Genomic DNA, 14705 nt, shown 5'->3' on the forward strand with positions numbered 1-14705 from the left:
ACTGTAAAATTACTCTTATGTAAGATCAATACTTTCCAAGATACAGCCAGTTTTACAGGGGGAGGGGGGTGTCGATTTTGTTCGGCCTCTTTTTTTTGTCAAAGTTCACAAGCCCACAGCGCAAGAACTAAACCATGTAGAAGGCTCATTTTTTGCATGCTGGTACATAAATAGGAATAGTATGTAGCAAAATAGTCACATTTGGTCTGGATAATCCTGCATGGTCAGTTTTACAGTGTGTCTCCTGGGTAACATAGGTACACCTGGTAATTTTTTCAGAATTTTTTGAGACCTAAGTGCGTGGGCCCTGGTTGAACTGACATGGAATGACCCTAATGTACAGTTGTGCGTCTTCCTCAGGATTTTATTCTTCTTATTTTTTTTTCATCCATAGGTGTGTCATTGATTCTCTTTTTCCTAGGTTCAGGTAAAAAAGTTTGTAGCTTTCACATATTTGTATGTTCTATAATTGTGTTGTCCTCTTTGTGGTCACCATCCTCAATCCTGAAATTGAAAAAAAAAAAAAAAAAATATATATATATATACATATTTCAACAGCAGACTAAGATGCAGACATTCATTTTGTATTTGTATTTGTTGTTATACACCATCACTCAGACAATACTAATTAGAAACTTTCCTAATTGTACATAAACATAATTCTGGTCATTCAGTAGTTAAACTGAACTTAAAATAGTTATAATGATGATTAGTAATGTGAACCTATAACAAACAAACAAGTCACACATATAAAAGTCACACGTATGTGTCTAGGCCTATATGTTAGCAATGGGTGGTCATGAGTTAATGTGTGGTAAAACGATCAATAGCTCATGGGCCATAGTAAGTTGAACATGGGAATGAAACGACTCCAAGACTTAATTTGGAATGGCCATGTGATAATAATATATTTAATTTGTATAATATGTGGCTACAATGTACTGAATTTACCTGACCTGAGTGTTTGCTTTCTAAGATTAGTTAAACTTGGACGTGCATGCTTTGCGTCACTTGATATTCCAGTATTTTTTAGAATTAGCATTTTAGAGTTTTTTTTTCATATTCTATTCTCTGTTCTCAACTGTAATTGCCTTTTCACCATGAATCACAGCCTATAACTGTCATGTCATTGATATGTGTCAGTGCAGTTACATTTAAACAGTCTACAGGGAGAGGTGTCGCAGAATCTTTCATGTTATTATTTTAGTAAAATATGTATTGTCTATATTGCTAAATAATGGTGGCCCTGGTGTATCTCATTTTATTGAGTAGTAGTGGAAGTGTGCACATCCCCACCGGTGAGGTGCAGGGCAAATGGAACTAGAACTGCGGGCATTTCATTCCTTTGCAGTATCTCATTTTATACCTACCTTTTCTGTGTTTTCCCTCTTTTTAGAACTTTAGAAATCACAAGAACAAAAAAGACCAGAACCAGAAATCCGCCGACAGCCCCTATGCCAATGAAAACGCTGGATGGACTGCGCTTGGGTTCTAAAGAAAGCAGAAGAATATGGAGGGCTTGTGTTGTGAGTAGAAGATATTTTGTAATCCTATCTAAAGACCTTTGGAGTTTGAGGTGCATAGAGTAAATGTTTTACTTGGTTTATCAAGAGCACAAGTCAAAATTTAGAGTAGAGAGAAAATAGGAGGAGAGAAAATATAGAACAGTACGGCCCTGTGAAGTCAGACAGAGCTAATTCAGGTCTTAAAACATTGTACCTTAGTGCAGTGCAATGAAAAGAAAATACATATTGTAAGCAATTATTCCATAACTTTATATTGATCTTTAGGCTTTGCTTATTTGCTCTACAAAGTGAATGAATGTATATGGCTAATATCAGTCAGTTTATAATATCAATGGTATTGAATGGTAACATTAAACAGACCCTGTCATTAAAATGTTCTAGAGGCACAGTGCTGAAAAATAATAGGAACAAATCATTAACTGGTGTTATTGATATCATTTGATATAATGTTGAGTAGCATGCAATGCCAAGTTGAATTGGAATAAGTGTACTGACTATACTTAAACAAAGTAGCTCATTGTATTGTGTGGAGGCATTTCTCACCTTCTGGTGGTGGTGGTGCTACCAGCATACGACGGGTGTTGTCCAGGTGCCCATCGTTGGGCTCGGGTGTGATGCCCAATAAGTGGCACATCAGTGGATAGATATTCACTGTGTCGAAGGGGCCCACTTCCAGGTTCTTCTGGAAGTCTGGCCCCACTGCCCGGAAGAAGGGCTTCATGTCCAGTCCTTCATTGTCAAAACCATGCTCGCCCCTATTGAACTGCACTGGGAAGTACTGCAAGTGAAAATGGAAGCAGGATGTAACTCACAGACTAATGTGTAGACATGACTAAGACAAATATCGAAAATAATTCAGAGTAATTTGATTCTTAGGAGTGATGAGCAAACACCAAAGAGAGAACAATTGACACTCTTTTTCACCAAAAGAGTATCCATTGTTCTCTCTTTGGAGTTTGCAAATGTATGCTGCTGCTTACACTATCTGTACTCTGCTGTTATCTTTTTAAAACAGCAGATGGCGATATTGGCCAACTGATAAGTGAGTTGTGGCATGCTCACCTGGGTGATCCTCACTTATTCTTCTATGAAACGATACAGGATTTTCTTAACAGAAGTAGATAAAACTTAGATAATGAGACTCTGACCATATGTCGTATGACTTACAGTTACATGGTTTATCATTCCTTCATTAACTATCTCTAAAGCTGTTGAAAGCCAGATCATAAAAAATCGATAACGTTGAAGGACGTACAGATATAAACATAAAACTAGGACCATGAAGAATTTGGACATTGGTTTGCTTGCTGTTGCTTACTGTTCATTGTAATGTGCATCACTGCTGGTGTACCTCCCTCTCTCTGCCAGAACAAGCTCTTACCTAATCACCACAACCTCAAACCCACCACAAGACATAATTACCACCTCTAGAAATAAACTGTGGTTTGATTGAGGGGTTCAAAGAGCTACGTCTTTGTTGTTTGCGATTCATACCCTGTAGATACACTGTACTTTTTTATTCTGGGAAACGCAGGTGTGGGTGCACAATGGAGAAAAAATATGGATGCTCATATAACCAGATTTGGAAAGGCTGAAGCATTCCCTCACGTTGAATTATATTGTATTTTTTTGGGGAGCTTCAAAACTACGGTGCGCTCAGTGAGACGTAAATACTAATATGGAATTGTGGGGCATGAAAAGCTGCAAGAGGCAATAGAGAACTCTGCATGCCATCAGCCAAACCTGGATTATCCTGGGAAGGTGATAATGCACTTGATTAAAATTGTAATGTATTAAGATTAGAATTTAATTCCTTGTTTCTGGTCGAAAAGATTCCATTTTTGTCTTCATAGCTGCAAGCCAAATTAACTTGGTAATTCCATCGATATTTTTGGACCCCTTTGAAGAATGGCATGTTATTAGAATACTCATCATGCATACTGGGGAGAACTATCATAATGACACAGGCTGGGGATCATAGAAGAGTGGGTTGGTGTCCTAGAAACTGAATTGTGAAATATTAAAAGTTTCCTCACACTACTTTCAATTCTGTTCCTGCCTGCATAGAGGCCCATGCATCTTTCAGTTAGCTGCAGGCATAATGTAGCTTGGTGCTAACACAACATGCCTTACTCTTTTTCACTCCCTCTTTTTCTCTTTGTGTCTTTGTTATCACTCTCATGCTTGTTAACCCTTAACCCTTAAAGGAGTACCGTCACACCGGTGTGACGGGAATGTTGGGAAATTAACATTCTAAAGAATATCTGGGTTCATTGAATTCAACATAGAATTTTAGAACCTTCAATTGTTGTGGAACTTAGAATGTTCAAAAACCTACACCTTTAAGGGTTAAAGGTGTGGGTTTTTGAACATTGTAATATAAGATTCCGTTTCGCAACAATTCAAGGTTCTAAAATTCTATGCTGAACATTCCCGTCACACCGGTGTGACTGTACACCGTTAAGAGTTTTAAGTATATCTCTACTGCTTTTTTCAGAAATATTTGTGTCTTTATACTTTACCCCATTAATAACATATCCCGGGTCAGCCCAGAGAACGATGGGTAGAATGCGGTCGTTGTTGGAAAAGCGGAGGCGGCTTGGCATCTCCTCCTTCTTGTAGACATGCAGGTGTGGGTGTGCCCCCTTCAGAGCATTGTACACCTTGTCCAGCCGCCCCTCCTTGGGAAGTAGCATCCCTGTAGGTCCGTAGTCCACCAGGTGGAAAACCAGATCACTGAAGGAGAAGTTTGGAATTTTTCGCAGGACGATCTCTTCAACATTGCCATTGCGTTGCACAGTAGACATGCCATGGTCGGCAGTGATGATGACGTTCAGCCGGTCAGCTAGGCCGTGCCTCTTGGCCGAGTTGCGCAGGTATCCCACGGTGCGGTCCACTTGCCTCACCATATCCCTCCGTTGCGGAGAGTCAGGCCCAAACTTGTGGCCGGTGCCGTCTGGTTCCCCAAAATACAGTGCCACGAAGTCCAGGTCCATATCACGGAACCACGAGCCCATGACCATGTCCACATTTTGTTTCCAAACAGTCTCATTAGAGTAGTTGTAAATGGGAGTCTCCACTTCGCCTACACTTACCATTTCACCCTGGTAGGTGGCGGCTGTGCCAGGGAAGTGGAAAGAGCCAGCCTTCAAACCCTGAGCATTTAAGAACAGAGATATGCCATTCGACAATGTGCATGAAGATATTTGTGGTTGGCGTTTCTGATTGTAGTGGCCATTGCAAAAATTGGCCATTAAAGGAATATGTCAGATATTAACACACACACACACACATACACACACAAACACACGAGGCCTGCAAGCCCGTTGGGATCCGACGGGCCCCGACACAATATGCAAATTCGGGCCGGGTACGGGCCTTAAATTCAATGAATAGCACGGGCTCGGGTAGGGCTCGGGCTTGACACTAGTAAAGTTGGTTTTATGTATTCATGATTTTTTCAATTATGATGTCAGAATTCAGGTCAGAAAAACATTCACGCGGACAGCTTTTTATTTCTCTTTTTCTTTGGAAGCAGACGCTACACAGCACGTCGTAATAAAAAAAAAATCTGTGAGAGGTCAGTCACTTCCGTTCCTCTCCCAATGCTTGCTACACTTGCGCGCTATGTCTTGAGTGTCCCCGCAAGCAGCAGCCCCAGTGAACGGAACCGCGTTAGCACCGCGGGCCGGACGCTGGAAGTGAGGCGGACCTCGCTAAAGCCATTCACCGTGGCCGCGATTCTCTTCCTGCACAGCGCAGCGAAATGAACAATCATGGATGGACTGTAAATAGGTTTGCCTTTTGGGATTATTTGGACCTGCAACTCAAAGAACGTGAGTGTTTTCTGTTACTTTGTTAGGCTATTAATAGACGGTGGCTGTGTTGGAAGCGGTCTATACTTTGCACTTGTTGCCTTTATTAGGTGAGCAATACATTTATTTGATTGTTATTTAATAAATATTCAATTCAAAGTGATTAAATTCCTTTATTTATTTACACGGTGCTTACTAAGTTGGCTATGGACAAGGAGCTCATGTGTGCTGCTCATTTATCTACTCCCGCGGCGCATACAGATTTACCAATGTCATATATCCTTATTGTCCGTTACATGCTGCTTTTTGCGACATCCCGTTATTTCAACATTGAGGCCTAATTAAATTCATGAATGCTTGTCTTTGCAAGGGTTAATCGTGTGTTAAAAGTATTATTTGTTTAATTATTCAAGTCGGCTTTCTGAGAAACTATTACGCGACCAAAGTGTCGGGAAACTGTCATGTCTAAATAGCGGACCCTTTTAGTCAGGCTCGGGTTTGGGCTCGGGCTCAGTAATTGCTTAATTTGTCGGGCAGGGTCGGGTTAGGGCCTGATTGCCAGGGGTCCGGGCCGGGCCTGAAATGTTAGGCCCGTGCAGGCCTCTAACACACACACACACACACACACACACATACACACACACACACACACACACACACACACACACACACACACACACACACACACACACATTCATATACACACACACACACACACACCTAGTAAGACTAATGGAGATGGCCATTTGGCTCTTACCTGCCTCTGGGCAGTGATCCAGATAGGCAGGGAGCCGTTGTCCCAATACTCATTCACAAACTGCGTCTGCCAGTATGACTTCTTTTCTAAGGTGGTGGTGTTAAACCACATGTTGTGAATAACCCCGTGGTTCTCAATGTAGCGCCCTGAGAAAAGACACCTCCAGTGTCAATGCATTTAGTATTCATTGTCTGGTGCACTCTAGGCTCTTCAATGCATATAAAAATGCAGCAAACCATTCCCTGTTTGAGTGCTGTGACACTCCTAGTCAGGGTGCTTTGGAACAGTGTTGGAGATTAGAGGAATTGGATTTCTATTGAGTCACATTTATTTCCCACCCGCCAAAGATGACTTGAGTTGGGAAAGGACTCCTATAACTCTGCAGAACTTAAATAAGACGGTTACAAATAGAAAGAATTGACACTTAGAAACTTAACAGAAACACAATTAACAGATGTAAATGTGGTAAAAAAATTGGTGCCAAATTGGTGTAATGTATAATGAAAATCAACATAATCGTGTACACAGTCACTATATATTCTTGTCATAGTTTAGAAATAGTTATTTATGAAATAACATTTATGGCTATAATTAATCTAAGACTGACTGCTGGCTTTAGCATATACTCAAATGTATGTGCAGATTGCTTAACTTTGTTGTTTTCTCTTTACCTGTAATTAGCGTGAAGTGTGTGGGACTTGTGATCGTAAAAAAAGATGGGGTTACATATGTGGCTTTGACGCCATCTCTTGCCATTTCATCCAGGTGTGGTGTGTCCACATCACGGTCATAGTCCCATCGAAAACCATCAAAGGAAATGAGCAATAGTTTGTTCGGTCCAGTGTTTCGCCTGTGACTGCTCAGTGGATGGCTTATCCCAGAAGAAGCTAGCAGGAAGCACAAGCCTATTGTCCACAGCATGATGTTTATTTAGTCTACCAGTATATTGACAGTGTGGGAAAAACCTTCCTCCAAAAAATCGCTCCAGCAATCCCACAAGATCCTAGGCTATTGCAGCTCACAGCGGGAGAGACCTCAGCTTTGTTCCACTCTCCAATTTCCCTTCTTTCCCTCGCTGAGGCTTCTCTGCAGGTTGCCTGGGACAGAATTGCTCTTCTTCTCAAGCCCACCTGAGCATGATCCACTCCTGTGCACTGATGGCTTATAAGCAAAGTTTCACCAGCTTATCTTATCTCACAGTATCTGGATGGGTGGTGCAAGCAACGACTCAGCACTTTTCTGCTTGCAGACTTGTCTGCTGGAAGGAATAGTGGCCATGAGAAAATTGTATGCATTCGATTCTGAATGGCTGTGTTCCAGTCATTTGATGACATTACAGGACTATTTCCAAAATGTAATCTCTTTGGAACGAAGAAAAATATTTGTCCATTCAGGAATTACTCTGGTGAGCAATTTACAACGGTCATTAATGCAGACTGTCACATGTTGTCGCCTTAAGCACATACATCGGGAAGTTGCAATTTCCATCGTCTTTCTGTCAGGATTTATTACTAAAATAATCAGTTCCTTTCCCCCTCTCTACTGTCATCCCAGAATTGTCATTATAGGTGAAAAGAGTTATTAAGGGGATTGTACGACCAGTGAGAGAAAGACGCTCTAGAGGTGACCTCTCTCTCTCACACGTACACGGTGTTCTCATTTGAACTTTGTAAATTACTGGTTTATAATGTAGCCTTATCAATGTCCATCAAATTCCCTGACAAGCAGGCAATTCATATTTTTTTCTCCTCTCAAATCTCTTCTCTTTTATCGTCCTTGATGGAAGTTCAAGGGAAATGTGTAATCTTCATTGAGATAAGAAATAGCATTCATCTCCTCTCATTTACCTCATTCATATTCATGAGCTTTCTTATATTATTATTAACCTCCATGAAAATCAGGCATCAGTGAGATTTTTTTACAACTGAATTTAAACACTGTTGAAAAAAAATAAGGGAGGAGGGGCTCAGATCCAAACCTTGTTAACACCATATTTGGAAAAAAAGAAAGAAAGAAAAACTTCCAGAGGCTCAAGAACTTTATCTGACCCTCTCCACTGTCGTGCTTGTAATTATCAGTCGGGATCTCCCCTTTCCACAGTGCACCTCATATCATATCACAGTTCTGACAAGATCATAGGCTCACCTCTGGTGCTCCCTGCTGTCCATTTGTTGTTACTGCAGCACTGTCAGATAGAAGGCTGACTAACCTGGTCTCAGAAGGGAAGGAAGTTTTAAAGCAGCGGTTCTGAAACTATCAGTCAGAGACAGACAGCCTGACATTCTGACACCTCTATCAAATATCCCACTACATCAACCCTGCTTCTACAGGTGGAGTGAAGTCAGGTTTCTGTAAAAATGGTCCGGAACAAAATGTTACTTTATGTATATTGTCCAAAGTCAAACAAAACCCAACAATAAAGGAATGCACATACCAATTATTAACATCATTTTGCACATTTTCCTAAATTGAAGTCCAAACTACATCTTGTCCAAACCATATAACACCCAATGAAAAAGTATTACAAAAACCTCCATCAAAAATAATATGACAGCCACAATTGTGACAGTAGTAACCACAATTACATAATCAGAAAGCCACTTACAATATCAATTCATGATAAATGGAATCATAAGTTTCCAAATGCCCTGCTCCATACCGTCATCATCACTTAGCTGGGATGGCCCCAAGGATGCCCAGCAATGGAAATCTACCAAATGTACTGCGACTAGGGCATTTTTCACAACCTCGTCCAAATGATGTAGAAAGCTTGCAAGTGCTTACAAAGCTTGCATTATATGTAGAAGTGTTTACATTTGAAGTCAACTCATATTGTTGCATTTTAAACAGTCAGATGTAATTCAGAGAGCATGTCTATATCACAAAGGCAGAGAGCTCTAGAGGAGTTTAATTTAGTGGCACAAACTCTTTCTAGGGTCTCAATCCTGAGAGCCCATTGATGAGGTTGAAATGACTGCCATGCTTGACTGGAGAGCTTTGATGTGCTAAAGCTTTCTACTGTATGCAAGCTCATAATCACTGGGTCAAGTAGAGATTTTCAGCTCACTTGCTGTGTGTTTAGCTGTGTGTAAACAGTTAGAGTGTGAATGACCCCTATTGTTCACATTTCACACATGCAGACACACACGCACACATACACACATGCACACCCATGCACGTGTGCGCACACACAGTCGGACCAGTGTTCCCAGCAGGTGCCTATAGCACCCAGAAAGGACCCCATTACGGCTCTGTCTAATGATAAGCTTTGCAGCCTGTCACAGAGAGTAATGCACTAAGCAGGTATGTTCTTCTGGCTGAATTGTGCACACCTAAGCATTATTGCACCGAACATGTGGACTTTCTCCCTTTCTCGTTTTTTTTTTTTGTCAGGGGTAAGAGGAGGTGGGTAGTTTTCTCCAGCTTTGGTTGACACTCTGCATGTATGGGAGCCAGTGTGTGCCAATTGCTAAGCCCCTTTCACCTCCTACCCTCTCCTCTCATCTCCCCCTTCTCTTCTTGTGCTTGGCACAATTTGATGAGGTGTGAGCCGCAGTGGGGCTCAGCCTGCAGCAGATGACAGCCTATCTCATAGAGCTGTCATATCTGCTGAAAGCCACCAGATTCCTTCAGGGGTGCTCTCACAGAGAGAGAGAGAGAGAGAGAGAGAGAGAGAGAGAGAGAGAGAGAGAGAGAGAAAGAGAGAGAGAGAGTGTGAGAGAGAGTGAGAGAAGAGAGAGGGAGAGAAAGAGAAAGTGTGAGTGAAAAGAAGAGAAAAGGCGTGAGAAAGAGAAAGAAAGTGTGTGACAGAAAGAGAGAGCGAGCAAAAAGAGAGAGAGAGGGAGAGAAAAAAAACAGACAACATTGAGAGAGTGGAGACAGAGACCGAGGGATGATGGCAAGAGAGACGAAGTGTCTCTTTCACACCTGTCAACACTTCCCAGCCCCCAAAAGAATGGGTCGCTGTTACCGCTACCCAGACAGAGGAGTCAGCCCACTTGGGCACTGCTTGCCCATGCCAAGGTGCCCGTCACTGCCTCTGACAGCACAGTGCCCACTCAGCTCTGGTCTGGGGGAAGAAGTGTAGGAGGGCATAGCTCTGCACAGAACAATTACATCATATTCCAATTCTCTTTTTGTCAACACTAAAGCAGGGTTGCAGTAAGGTACTATGATCTTTTAATGTGTTTCTAAAACACCTACAAATGAGATAAAAGTAGGTCTATAATCTATAATAGGGCTATACACCGTTTATGCTTAATGGCTGGCAAACACATTTGTCACTGACATCCAGTGGTATGACAATGCTTTATTTCCCCAAATGAACTATTCTTAATTTGCTATAAATAAATTAAACCCAGATTAGAACTGCTTAGAAGTGCTTTTGCAGCAAATCCCTTTGATAAATTCTGTGTCATGATAAATATTTGTATTGCGAGATTAGTGTCCTAACAGTTTGGTTTTGTCTATGCACTGTACTTTCTAATCTTTTTTCCATACATGTTTGTTTTAGTTCATCTTATAGACATAGTGCTGTGCATTTTGAGTTGTGATAGGCAAATTTACGCTTGTGTATAAACCGTGTTTAATGCAAATTAAAAAAAACAAACACGTATTAACCGCACCCCTGTTTTAACCACAGTTACCAGTAGCCCAATGAAATCAGAATGAGATTGTGCTTTAATTATAAAGAAGAATGAAGAAAAGAAAGGCATTGCCATGTATAGCACACCCCGTGTATTAACCTCATAGCTGAAGAAATGTTGCAAAATCAATGTACAAACCTTGGCTAATATTCAGGAAATTACAGGTATATCCACTCGATTGTACCTTGTGTCTAGCATCTATCATTCATGTGTTCAAAGTGTTTGAGAGACTGTGTTTCTTTCTGGGCATGGCAGTGTTTCAGACATGCTCACTCCGTCATAAACCTGGAAGCACTGCTACAAAAACTGATTTGAAGCTCCACTTGAGCATACCGACTTCCTCCTCTCCGATTCCGTTTCCTAGGACATGCTGACATGATAAACTCCAGCAGTAGTTATGTTTCCCTTGAATTTCTTTCTCATAAACTGCTTTTCCCCTACTCCACTCCTCGCTGGTTTTCCTCCTCTCCCCTTCTCTCCTTCCCTCTGCTGTCGTCTTCACATTGCCCCTATGACTCACCCTCCTTTTGGCATTGTATTTCGCTGTGGCGCTGGGTGGCTCTGCTGTTCTGCTTTTTCTACATCTTCAAAAGGCAGTAATTGATTTCTTTAATTTGCTTCAAGCGAATCCACTGTCAGCCTCGCTGTGACTGGGCAGCGGATTTTTTCTTTTTCTTTTTCTTTTTTTTTTTTTAGGAAGTGCTTTAATTAAATGCCAGGTCTTTAGGTGCGATATGGAGTTCGTTTGACTCCTCTGATCTCGCTCTCCGCAGACAATTCATTAACATTTCCTTTGTGTCTTTATGTTTTACATTAAACTTCAAAAAACGGGGCTCAGTGCTGACATTTTGGTCCCTGTGCCTTACACTTAATCATTGCTCAGAGAGCATTCAGACTACAAAGACGATTGCAAGGCTGTTTCACAAGTGACAAAGCAGCCCTCTTAACTGTGTCAGTCTATAAAAGTGTTTTAAAGAAAAGAGCCAGACAACTTGGGGAAATCCTCTCAAGCTACATGGGGTACCGACTCCCCTCTGTAGTAATTAAAGAGAACCGCCTTACTCTTAGTATTTGCCTTGCATTTGCATAATGTCAGACCCTTTTGACATAATATTACCTATTTTTTACATTTTATTGTCTGATAGATAAAGAAATGCTGTTTTGAGAGAGATTGTTACACCAAATTGTCAGTTTGGGAAATTAACCCTATATGATGGTTAACCATATATACTGTGAAAGTGAAAACCAAAATGGGTTATCTTTTCTCTCCCTCCTCTCTCTACCTCTCTTTTCATCTCTTCCTTTTTGCCCTCCTTTCAATCTCTCTCTCTCTCTCTTTCTCTCTCTCTCTTATATTGAGCTCATGCTCTGTTCCTCGACCTCCTGTTGTCCACAACATTTTTGCTGCAGCTCAGACAGCAGGAAACACGCAGAGAATCAACACCAAACCCCCTCACCACCATCAAGTTGTTTCAGCCAACAGAGAGACATGCGCCAGCGCCACAATATATACATTTCTCCTCTCTGAGAAGCCAGGGAGAGTTTGGGTGATGGCCCCCACAGCATGAAGGAACTAAACTAGATGAACCTCTTGCCCCCTTTGCTACCCCAGTCCTCCTCCCCCACCAAACGCTAAATACGTGGAGCCGTTTTGACAAAGCAGCCGTGTGATTATTTTTTATTTCCATTTTGAAAGCAATTAGAGGTCCTTCCCTTGAGTTTTTTTTCCTTTTTTCATGGCAGAGTGTGCGGAATGACTGGGGATAATTGCTGTGAAATGAGGAGAGTGGGGAAGTGAAGGGAAACGGCAGAACGCCAGGGTTCCCCTCTCCACAGAAACGCCCTCTGCCTTTGTGAACGTACCGGAAAATTAGGCACGGGGCTACAGTGCTCTCTGAATGAGTAACAAAGCCAGGGCTGGGTTATATTTACTCCATTTTCAAATGAGTAGTCAAATTGTTTCCCTGCACCTGACGGCAAGCTGAGAGGGAGCTAAGAAGGCCTGTGGGAGTGGTGAGAAATTTAGTGGAGACGCAGCAAAGATTGGACATGAGAGGTGAAACATCTAGATCTCAGTTTCTACAGCTGAACTTATTACTGGTGCTCATTTTTGCAGTTGTATTACCACCAAGGCAATGTTTCAGCAAGAATCATCGGTTTGGTGAGGCTCACTTACACGTCGTCATAATCCTCCTAGGCTGCTGCACCTGGCAAATCTGTCACTCTACCCCTTCCCTTCTCTCTGTGTCCATTACAAAAACAGCATCCATGTAAAATCATGCAAATCGGCCCACGCTTTAATGCGTCTTCTGCATCTTGGTGGGAAGATGGCTTCCTCGGCTCATCAACTAATTACAGCCTTGCTCGGAGGCCGGTCTCCCTCGGTATGCCTTTCTTGCTCCTCTTAATTACGTCGGCAGGGAGAGGCTGCCATTGTTATTGTCATTACTCTCGTTAGTGATTAAGCAGCTATTGACTCCCGTCCCGCATTCAGAAGCATTTGATTGGGCCTGAGGTCTGAGGGTATGGATTAGTCGCCGCTAAAGTTACAGCGGCACTCGCCCCACAGCACAGCACCAGCAGCTAGAGAGCCCTTCAGTCATGGAGCAGCACAGCGTGGAGTGGCACAGCAAGGGCTGGAGTAGGGGAGGAGAGTGAAGAGAGAGGGAGAGTGAAAGAAAGAAAGAAAGAAAGAAAGAAAGAAAGAGAAAAAGAATGAGAAGAGGTAGAGAGGGATGAAGTGGAGTTAGTGGCTCTCTATGCGCTGCGTGAAGGAGACAGCCTTTATCCCCTCTTCGCTCGTCAAGCATGCAGGGAGTCTCTTTCCCCTTCACACACTGACCCCCCACCCCCACCCCAACACACTCCCCACCACCATCCCACCTGCCTACCACACTGTCAGTGATCCTTGCATACCCTGCGCTCGAGCCAGTGGCAGCCGCATTGCTTAGGATGGGGAAGATGACGGGAGGACGCTGAAGGAATGTGCCACTGCAGTGGGAAAGATGGATGACACAGAGCACCAGGGATTCCCCTCCCCATTGAGAAAAGAGTGGCTGAGCAGCAGTAGAAAGAGCTGAATGCATATGTGAGTGAGAGAGTGTGTGTGTGTGTGTGTGTGTGTGTGTGTGTGTGTGTGTGTATGGGTGTGTGTTTGAGGCACATGTATAATTGTGTGTGTGTGTGTGTGTATTTTTGCGGTTTGAGGTGTGCTTGCTGGCGTGTGCACGGGGTCTAATAATCACACTGGAATGACAAGGACCCAAAACCAATTCCTTGACGGCAGCGCTAATCCGCGCTTTTTCTCGGGGCCTGTGCGTGGAGCCTGGGGGAGATAAGCTGGGAGGTTAATGCGGAGTCGTCTCTGCCTCGCCCTCTCCCTGCCGCTCCCCCTCCATCTCTGACAGCCTCCTGACAGGTGCGCCCTGCTGCCTGCGCTTGTTTATGTTAATGCTGCCGGCCGAGCGTGCTAGCATGCACCCTCTCCCTCAGCTGCACTCTGGAGATAGAGATGTCTCTGGTTCCTCCAGGAAAAGCCTGCCGCTACGGGGGCCATTACTACTCCAGGGCCACTCGCTGGGGTTCCGCCCGTCTGACGACCTATGCAGGACAAGCGGGCACAGCCGTGAGCTCAGACCATCTGCTTCCGTGCAGTGGTCAAGCTGCCCAGTCTGACATGGGGGAATACGGTCGGTCTTTAAAAGTAGTCTTTGGAGAGAAAAAAAAAAAAAAACGTGGTGGTTGAGCAGTGGAATACTGATAAGTCCTGGTGTCCTCTCTCTCTGCTCTCATGAGGGCTCGTGTTGGCAACGAGAGTTCTGTACTGCCTCCCACCCAGGTCAGAGGAAATGTTCCTCGATGTCCAGTTTGTCATCCGTTGCTTAATACCACTTACAGCGTGTGAACATTAACACAAGGTCGATGTCACGTCTCTTTAGGCCAGCTGCTCCCTGAAACATTT

At 43.1% G+C, this 14705-nt stretch overlaps 2 protein-coding genes across 3 annotated transcripts in view; one reads left to right on the top strand and one right to left on the bottom strand.

Annotated features, from left to right (window-relative positions):
* Nucleotides 1-262: 262 nt before the first annotated feature.
* Nucleotides 263-7235, bottom strand: LOC121704546 (ectonucleotide pyrophosphatase/phosphodiesterase family member 7-like). The gene is made up of 6 exons (XM_042084836.1): nucleotides 6770-7235; nucleotides 6099-6244; nucleotides 4049-4681; nucleotides 2070-2304; nucleotides 1371-1491; nucleotides 263-504 (listed from the first exon to the last, which is right to left on the bottom strand). Exons 1-6 carry the CDS (start codon nucleotides 7017-7019, stop codon nucleotides 447-449), a joined length of 1443 nt encoding a protein of 480 aa, XP_041940770.1. The 5' UTR covers nucleotides 7020-7235; the 3' UTR covers nucleotides 263-446.
* The window catches only part of LOC121704547 (RNA binding protein fox-1 homolog 3-like), a 414719-nt gene continuing 401432 nt past the window's right edge, over nucleotides 1419-14705 (top strand). For both annotated transcript variants that reach the window (XM_042084840.1, XM_042084841.1), the window contains exon 1: nucleotides 1419-1526. The gene's annotated coding sequence lies outside the window, so the exon portion shown is untranslated. The remainder of the gene's footprint in view (nucleotides 1527-14705) is intronic.

The sequence above is a fragment of the Alosa sapidissima genome, chromosome 3 (genome assembly GCF_018492685.1).
Source record: "Alosa sapidissima isolate fAloSap1 chromosome 3, fAloSap1.pri, whole genome shotgun sequence".
Taxonomy (NCBI): Eukaryota; Metazoa; Chordata; class Actinopteri; order Clupeiformes; family Clupeidae; genus Alosa; species Alosa sapidissima.

Bases quoted from the DNA above. Each gene is read 5' to 3' on its own strand.
- LOC121704546 (XM_042084836.1), bottom strand. From the start codon at position 7,019: ATGCTGTGGACAATAGGCTTGTGCTTCCTGCTAGCTTCTTCTGGGATA. The intron at 2,305-4,048 runs GTAAAGTATAAA...TTTCACTTGCAG, and splicing joins CGGGATATGTTATTAATGGG to TACTTCCCAGTGCAGTTCAA. The intron at 505-1,370 runs GTAGGTATAAAA...TTTCAATTTCAG, and splicing joins AGAGGGAAAACACAGAAAAG to GATTGAGGATGGTGACCACA.